General features: G+C 36.4%; 1 protein-coding gene across 1 annotated transcript in view; it reads right to left on the bottom strand.

Annotated features, from left to right (window-relative positions):
- LOC101296346 overlaps positions 1–5,340 on the bottom strand; it is a 7,638-nt gene extending 2,298 nt beyond the window's left edge. The window contains exons 1-9 of the mRNA XM_004291520.1: positions 5,286–5,340; positions 4,766–5,157; positions 4,516–4,679; positions 3,940–4,013; positions 3,439–3,493; positions 2,412–2,486; positions 2,211–2,284; positions 2,082–2,130; positions 1,289–1,373 (exon numbers count right to left, since the gene is read on the bottom strand). Coding sequence (XP_004291568.1) covers positions 1,289–1,373; positions 2,082–2,130; positions 2,211–2,284; positions 2,412–2,486; positions 3,439–3,493; positions 3,940–4,013; positions 4,516–4,679; positions 4,766–5,093 — 904 coding nt within the window. The 5' untranslated portion in view covers positions 5,094–5,157; positions 5,286–5,340. The remainder of the gene's footprint in view (positions 1–1,288; positions 1,374–2,081; positions 2,131–2,210; positions 2,285–2,411; positions 2,487–3,438; positions 3,494–3,939; positions 4,014–4,515; positions 4,680–4,765; positions 5,158–5,285) is intronic.
- Between the last annotated feature and the right edge of the window lie 3,533 nt (positions 5,341–8,873).

Genomic DNA, 8,873 nt, shown 5'->3' with positions numbered 1-8,873 from the left:
AATAAAGTTTTTGAGAATATATGGTCTGAGTTTACAAGATTAAAAAAGTATATAAATAGAAAAAAAGAAGAAAAAAACATAATATAAAGGAAGAGAGAATGAAGAAAACCCGAAACCACCCTTTGAAGAGAAATTACATAGAGTTAACGGTGTTATTGACGGTTTGTGCTAAAAGTGTGCTGGCTTTCAAACGTCATGTACCATTTTGATTGTTTTGAAACTTAAAACACCAAAATTGAGAGTGGACCGATTGTCATGTACTGTTCTTAAAATTTTCCCTTACAGATATTATCAGAATAACTTTTAAGATTTATTACAAATGGATGAAAATTGCTCCATGCACCACATACTTATTTCTAAAAAAAAGCAATGAAACTTATAAACCCACTTAATGAACCCAGTAGGGTAAGTGATAGAGTCCAAAAATGTGACTACTTTACATCTAAGACGTCCTAAGAAACATGTTCAAGCATCAAGCAATGTCAGGTGCCCAACACAAATGAGGGGGGAAAAACACCTCTCTATAGGACAAAGAAAATGAGTATTTTTACTAAACATATAGTAATGGGACAAAAACTCTAATATAGAACTCTAGAAAAGAAAAGACCATAAATGGAAGTTTAAATCATTTATCTTAAATCAACTGGTGGTTTTAATAGCTAGATGTTCTGTCAGACTTGGTATTGATATCTGACTAGAGAGTTGTTATGTATTTTGATCACTGGTAGTCGCTCTGCTGGACTGATCCACTTAGTCATTTACTAGACTACACAGATTTTAGGTTTAGAAATGAATTGGGTTGGTTGTTTGAAGACAATTGGAAACATGGAAATGCTTTGATTTTCTAATTATTCACAAATAGCTGATAAATTAGACTTATATATGGTATAGCTCGAAGTATAAAATTAAAGCTATGTTGGAACATGAAACTTTTCAGGCAGCACAGTGCCCCTCATATTCATCAGAAAAAGAAAATGATGTCAGAGTGGTACAACCAGCCTTATATACTGCAAAATTTGATAAATTAGACTATGGTATAGCTCAAAGTATAAAATCAAAGCTATGTTGGAACATGAAACTTTTCAGGCAGCACAGTGCCCCTCATATTCATCAGAGAAAGAAACTGATGTCAGAGTGGTACAACCAGCCTTGTATACTGCAAAATTAGTTTTATTCCTGTCAACTTGGAAGTATTATTTTTTGGCTTTCTTCTGCTATTAACATCAGCAGGCTTTTTATGTGGACCTTAAAACAAAGTCCAGCGGATTGAGCACTGGGAAAAAACTACCTCGTGTTGACCTTTCAGCACTAGGAAGTATCTCAATGTAGCAGGTGTCCTTGAAAGAAGTTATGACAAAAATTTTAACTCCATACTGCAATAAACCATTAACATCTGTTATGAAGCACATTGCATGTAATGAGTGAGCTATTCGAAGTGAGCACATAGTGGTGTGAGCTTCTTTGGCAGTTGAACAAAAAAATATACCACTTCATATGCCCTAATTGCAATACATCATGTAATTGGCATCAGATCAAGTCAAATAGCAGGTTATATTCTAACATGCAGTTTGGCTCATATAATGGGCCACAATTTAACCCCAAAAAATTTTCAAGTTGAAACTCAGAAAGTTAAGAATTGAAATGCCTAAACTGCCTCTACTCATCTACAAATGTTCAGTTCCACAATACCTATACAAGTTTGACTAAAATGTTTAGAACTCAAGCCTATGAAACAAACTTCACAAAACTTAAAATGTGATCCAAACGACATTTTTTTTTTTTCCTGTGCTGAATATGTATCACCAAACTCACTTTCGTATATAGCTAATACTAATAATTAATTCATTAAGATTCATCTGAGGCCTAACTGATCTCCACAGTCAACTCACAATTTCACCGACACAGTGGTACACAACGCTGGGAGAAAATCATTTTCTTGGCTACTCTAGTCAAATTCAAGTGGAAAAGATAATTGTGAAGTGAAGTGACATAAAGACAGAGATTTAAGTATATCATGAAACCAAAAAGTGAAGAAATAATCTACTTAAGTCTGAAACAAAAGTGAAGTTGCTAAAGCATACCAAATCTGCAGCAGCCTGTAAAGTAACATGATCGCCCCACTCACCACTCCTATTGTTAACATGAATATTAAAGCAATGTCAAATTCACCAAAAAAAAAGGAAGACGATGAAATGATTTTTGAAAAATACCTCGACATCTTCTCCAAATATTCATCATAAGCCATGGGAACATATCCTTCATATATCTCTGGGTATGACTTAAGCTGGGCATTCAAGATATGCACAAATGAGCAACAAATCACAAGTCCACAAATATGTAATACCAGTTAAAACCAAAGTTATAGTTACAAGCTAGCTATGCCAAACAAAATAAAGAATAAAATGGCCAACCTGATTTACAATTTGTTGTCTCACAAATTCGTGGTGTTCAGGAGATTGATAAAATTGGTCAGCTAGAGCGCGGAACTGGATCACACTGTTAGTCAGACAACTTGCACAAAATACATAAAGCAACATGACATGTAAACAGCTTCCCCATATGCAGGGTGGTCAGTGGCGGAACCATATACAACAGTCCTCTTCTAACTACAAGCAATGTTCTTTGCTCAACTACATAATTCCGTATTGTTTGTTTGATTGTGTGCATGTTTGGTAGAACAGATGTGCTTAAATCTTAATGTAACTGGTTCTTTAGGTTCAGAAATTGCACCAATGCCATGTGTGAGCCGAATGACAATAACAGCAAAGAACAGCTGCTGCGTATAGTGTCACAATATTTACAACTAAGTCTAACAGGCCATAGAAGAGTTCCTGATGCAGGAGCATCCAAAAGACTCCTAAATTAATTAGGAGTTTATTATCTTCTTTTTATTTTCTTTATTATGTTTTATTATTCTCTTAAGTCTTTTTAGGTTCCTTTTTTATTAGGGTTGCTATTACCTATATATCTAGGTTTTTGGAGTCTTGTAAGTCAGCTTTTGTAATAGAACATATAGTTTCTTTGGGTATATTCAGCCCTAGAACTCAGCTGATGCTGGGCAGAAACTATCGTCTTGCGGCTAGTTTAGGGGTAAAACACTTGAGAGTGAAGATCTCAACAAAAAAACGAGCAATAGCAGAGAAATACTTGCTGTAGGATTAAAGTAGCAATGATCTTTTTGAGTTCTGGGGCTGAATATACCCTAAGAAACTATATGTTCTATTCAAAATACAAAAGCCGACTTACAAGACTCCAAAAAGCTAGATATATAAGTAATAGCAACCCTAATAAAAACAGGAACCTAAAAAGACTTGGGAGAATAATAACATAATAAAGAAAATAAAAAAAAGATAATAAACTCCTAATTAATTTAGGAGTCTTTTGGATGCTCCTGCATCAGTTCCACACATTTGAAACTCATAAGTGAGAGAAGTTAACCTGACAATTTCCATCACCTTGGACTTTATTTTCAACCAACCCATATAACTGCAACCTACAGAAGCAAACCATTTCTGGCATCAAATTCAAACTTAGATTTCACTGGGATCCATTATTCATCTACCACATCCTAAGTTACTATTGCATAACCTTTTATCTGGACAAGTAATTTTAAAGATGCTGCCCCCAAGTTTATTGATATGTGACATGACTGACATCAAATACAGAAGGAAACAGCAGACAAATTAATTTGATTGAAGATGTCATATGTTTATTTAAAGGGTAAATATGAAAAATCTAACAAGATTGAGATTTTAGGTCCCAAGCCTGTTTGTATGATTGTGACTTCATTTTGTATTATAAGTTTCATGGAATCTAAAGGTTGCCAACGAACATAGAAATAGAAGTCTTATATGTGGCAGCAGAAAATTAGTATAGAGATCTGCCTATAAACAACAGGGATCACTCTACCAAGCATTCTACAGAGAAATAAATCAACACCTGTCCAGAAGCCTTTGGTGATCTAAAGTTGCTTGATCAAGCGAGGGTATATCACCATTGATTTTAGGAACATGCTGCACAAAACCAGCAACAAACATAAAGGAATGAACTACAGTATGTGTATAACATTTCAAGAAGCCAAATATGTAAAAGACCCGTGTATGTTTAATTGCCTGTTTCATAAATAGCCGTACAAGGAAAATGCAATATCAATTTTATCAGAGAGTGATTCATCCTTCAACATATCCAGGGGAATACGGAAAAGGGGAAGAAAAACTAAGCATTAGCAACATATGCCATGGGGCGTATTTTAGCAATTGATAAATTGCAACAAAAATTATGAGATACACTGCAGCAGTATCTGAAGTCCTCAACCATAGTCTACATGCACAAATTTCATAACAAGAAATCATAAAGGTGCTTCATGTGACGTGAGGTCCAGGCAATTAGCATCATAACATTCATATATAACAGAAAGCATAAAAAGGTCCACCAAACCTAATCGAGGGAGAGAAAAAACAAAAATGCATTAAGCTGATATTTAGTCTTGACCATCACCAATAATGTTGTACTTACAGGAACAGGAACCATCTGGTTCAACCTCTCTCCATCAAAAGTATATTCATTTGCCAGCTCTAGGGAATATGACCAATCATCTCCATAGTATGACTTCTCAACTGGGCTAGAACATGAACTAGAAGGCCCAACTTCATCTGCCTCTGCCTGAACAATCTCCTGTCCTACAAATTGCATAAGAATTATACATAAGAACCTAGCATTTACCAGAACATATAATAATTCAAAAACTCTTCAACTTAGTATTTACCAGAGCCATAATTTCCAATAGAATGCTGCGACCAATCTTGTGGGAAGACAGTTGCTTGCAAATGCTCAACTTGTTCAGGTGAAGATCCAGGCTCTTCCTCTATATCAAGTAATGATAGCTCCTCTTGAAGAGCATGAGCAATGAGTTCATCATATTCCACATTTGTACAATCCGTATCATACACATCTTCCTTAAAATACCGCCCCGGATAATAATTCGTGCCATCTTGATTAACTGAGTCAATATACCCACAATTCGAATACGGATCACCTTCAAAGAGTTGGAGACCCCAGCGAACAACATCCGGGTCTTGCTCGTATGTAAGCATTGCTAAACAACACAACTTCAATGTTGTGATGGAACACAGCACATTAGTTTCAACCTGCAACTACCTGAACCAATCAAAACAACATCATTAACAAATCAAAACAGTAAACAACGCCCTCCCAAAATAGAAACTAACTAGTCTTCATCATTCACTTGCTCATGTTGACTTCAGAGTTGAAAATAAAAAATATACCAAAAACGTGTAATATCTTGCATCAAATATAAACCATCTTCATACATGCTTACTCAAAAAGAAAAATGAAACTTTATAGTTCTGGGCTAACCAACCAGTCAAACAGAGCCAGTAATCTGATCTAAACAAATAGTCAAAATCCACTAATCTAGAGAAAAACCCAAAGGAGCAATGCAGATAGAGGGGAGATGTTTCACCTTGAGTTGAGGCGCAGATCAAAGAAAGCTTGGAGCTTTGAGTTTTATTTAGACTAAAAAAGGAGAATAACAACTGGGTTTATAGTTATGGAAAGGAATAATTGGAATTACGTATTAGTTGGGATGTACAGGTGATAGCTGGGCGGGATCGAGACGCCACAGTAGAGAGAGAGAGAGAGAGAGAGAAGGGTAGCTAGGGAACAGTGAAAAGGAATATAAGGGGAGAGAGAGAGCAGCAAACGGCCAAAGTAGTGAGTGACGGAAGTCACGACTCACGAGGTTTGTTTCAGTGTTTCAGTAAGAATATTCCCAGTACAACGCAGCAGTCGTAGTAGGGAAGGCACACCCCATCGTGAAAATAAGTTATTTGACCTAGATAGAGAAAGGTTGGCATTTAGTCATTTACCCGTACCCGTTTCATGTGGGTAAAGATAGGGTATGGCTGTTATATGTTATGTGTATAGCATACATTAAGCGCTGAATCGTTCAGTCATTTAGTAAGTTAAAATTTTCGATCAGACGGTTCACAGCTTGATGTATGTTATACACATACGTATAGTAGAAAAGTCCGGTAGAGATAAGAGAAATTTTGATGAATGATCTCTTTTAAGCCTTTGAATTGATTTTTAACCATAGTCTTACAAGTTATTGAAAAGTAACCATATAAAGAGATCAAAAATCTTAAATATCTACCCTCATTTAAATTTCTCTCATTTTTCCCAACATCTATTATTATTATTATTATTATTATTATTTAAACTTTTTATTAATAAACTCAGAAATTTTTCCATACTCCAGGAGGACCACGTGACAGTGACATTGCCCAGTGGTCCTCCATCACCTATAAGATGTTGACATGTGGAAATTTTTACATGTAGGTTCTCAACAAACTAATAGAATGATCGTTCTCTTTTTTCTTGTCGTCAGAAACAAGAGATCTCCAGAAACCAAAGAAATCACATATCAAAAACTAGGGAAGCAAGATAAAAGAAAATAAAGTTTTCAGATTTGATAGATACCCAGAGATCTGCATATGTGAAGGGGTTGATTGAAACCCAGATCTATAATACCCGTCTGCAACCCTCTTTTCTTCTTTTCTTTTCCTCGTATTCATGACAATTGATAATCTTAATTCTTACAGCAACTTGATTTGATGTGTATGATTAGTTATAACAATTAGATATACATATACTCATGAATATTTAAATCAAGTTACACAAAGAGTCAAAAGCCCACATATATCAATTCTGGTTCAAGACCATTACGGGCACACAACCCATATTTCAGAGGATGCACACCTTAATAAGCTTCTACCCACCATTCAAATTTCAGATTACACAATAACCCGCAATAACCCGCACGCCATTCTTCAGGTTAGAGACCCATATAGGACGCCGACAACCCAGATGAAATTTCTTTCATCTTCTATGCAAACACAAATTTGACAAATCCCGTAATTGGATTGAAGACTATCCATTGACGAATTTGGAAAGCAATTGGGTTGAAGACTATTAACCTGCAAATCCCATAATACATTTTGAAATTGAAGCAAGAATCTCTTTCATTTTTGATGATTATGGAATAGAGATAGATGTGTTTACGGTTTATGACGGCAATTTTAATGACCTAAGTGATGTAATTAACCAACGTGTAAAAATTTCCACATGTCAACATCTTATAGGTGATGGAGGACCACTGGGCAATCTTGGAGTATGGAAAAATTTCTTCTTGGTTGAAAGTTTAACTTGTATGTGTTTGATTTTATTGTCTCTTTATTGTCAATGGCTTAACTTTAAGTCGCCGAAATAAAATCAATAATTCATATACAATTATACAAAGTCTGAAAATCAACATGTAAATTATGAATTTCCAATTGCTAATCCGGATCCTTGTGCAAATAGTAATATTGGCGCATCATGCATGGATTGAACAAAACCTAAAATTTATTCTATGAATATGAATGTCATTTCTTTATTTTTTTAGTAAAAGGAATTTTATCAAACAGTTAGAAGGTAGACTTTACCATTGGACTCCATGGTAATATTACCGAATCATATAGAAGAGTGACCAGAAATACTAACATAAGTTTTCTCTCTTATCTCACAAAGAAAAACAAAATAGCTTTCATGTACAAAAATAGTTTCATCATTTGTAAAATAGGAAAGCCTTCCGACGAACAATTTGGTAGGAGTGGTGTGTCAAAAATGGAGGAGATCGAGCTACTTTTTTTTTCCCTTTTTCTTTTTTTGGAGGAGAGAAGATCGGGCTACTTAAAATTTAGTAAACTACATATTAGTTACTAACTAAATATCAATTGACAAAAAAGTCCATTAAGCATATTACTAAACAAATAAGGACAAACATTTACAAATAAGAACAAACTGTTATATAGTTGCCATGTGGCATTACACATTTACAATTTTGTCCTTAATTAAAACATAATTCCCTGCTACTGCCTCCAACTGGAAATTCACTACTACAGCCTCTGATTGGAAATCTGCTACTACTGTAGCCGAGTGGAAATCTGTTGTTACTGTGCCGACCAAAAATCTCCTGCTACTGCACCAACCGGAAAATTTCATGCTAGTGCACCAACCGGAAAGTTTCATGCTACTGCACCAACCGTTTACAAACGTTCTGCTACTGTGAACTGAATAAGCTGCTACTGCCGACTGTTTACAAACGTTATGCTACTGCCCCTATTTTTACTTTTCTGCTACTGCACCATGTTTTTACCTTTTTGCTATTGTCCCTGTTTTTTTTCTGCTACTTCCAACATATCATAGTAGCAACAAAATTACATTTCCAACATATCTCAACAACAGTAGCAGCAATCTCAAGTCTCAACAATAGCAGAAAATTGCAGTAGCAGCAATTTTCAACAGTAGCAGAAAATCTGAATAACATCACATTTCAAAACCCAAAACCCATCTTCTGATGCAACTTCTCCCTCCCCTCCCGATCCACCATCTTTAACGCCAAGCCCAAACCCTTATTCACCTCCGTCAAGAATTTTGCCCCTGCCACCGTCGCCCAACCTCGGCTTGGGCTTCGACTCCCTCAAATGCGCCGTTCACTGCCTCGTCTCCCTCACCATCGACCCCAATCCTCTCCGATCTCTGATGACCACAACATGAAGAAGCTGAGCACAAACCCTCTCCGGATCGAAACTGCATCGGGCTCGCCGCCGGAGAGAGAGAAACAACTGTTGCTTGCCGTACATTCCAGAACGAGATCGAAGACCGCCAAATCGAATCTGGAGGCGTTGGTCACCAAATTGGCTGGCGTCACCGAGGCATCGTGGTGGTGGTGGTGGTGGTGTTGGACGGCGTCGGCTCGTCGTCGTCGTCGTCGTCTTCGTGGGTGTCGTCGAGGATGAGAGAGAGAGAGT

The sequence above is a fragment of the Fragaria vesca genome, linkage group LG2 (assembly GCF_000184155.1).
Source record: "Fragaria vesca subsp. vesca linkage group LG2, FraVesHawaii_1.0, whole genome shotgun sequence".
Classification (NCBI taxonomy): Eukaryota; Viridiplantae; Streptophyta; class Magnoliopsida; order Rosales; family Rosaceae; genus Fragaria; species Fragaria vesca.
This window is presented reverse-complemented; position numbering and strand designations above follow the sequence as displayed.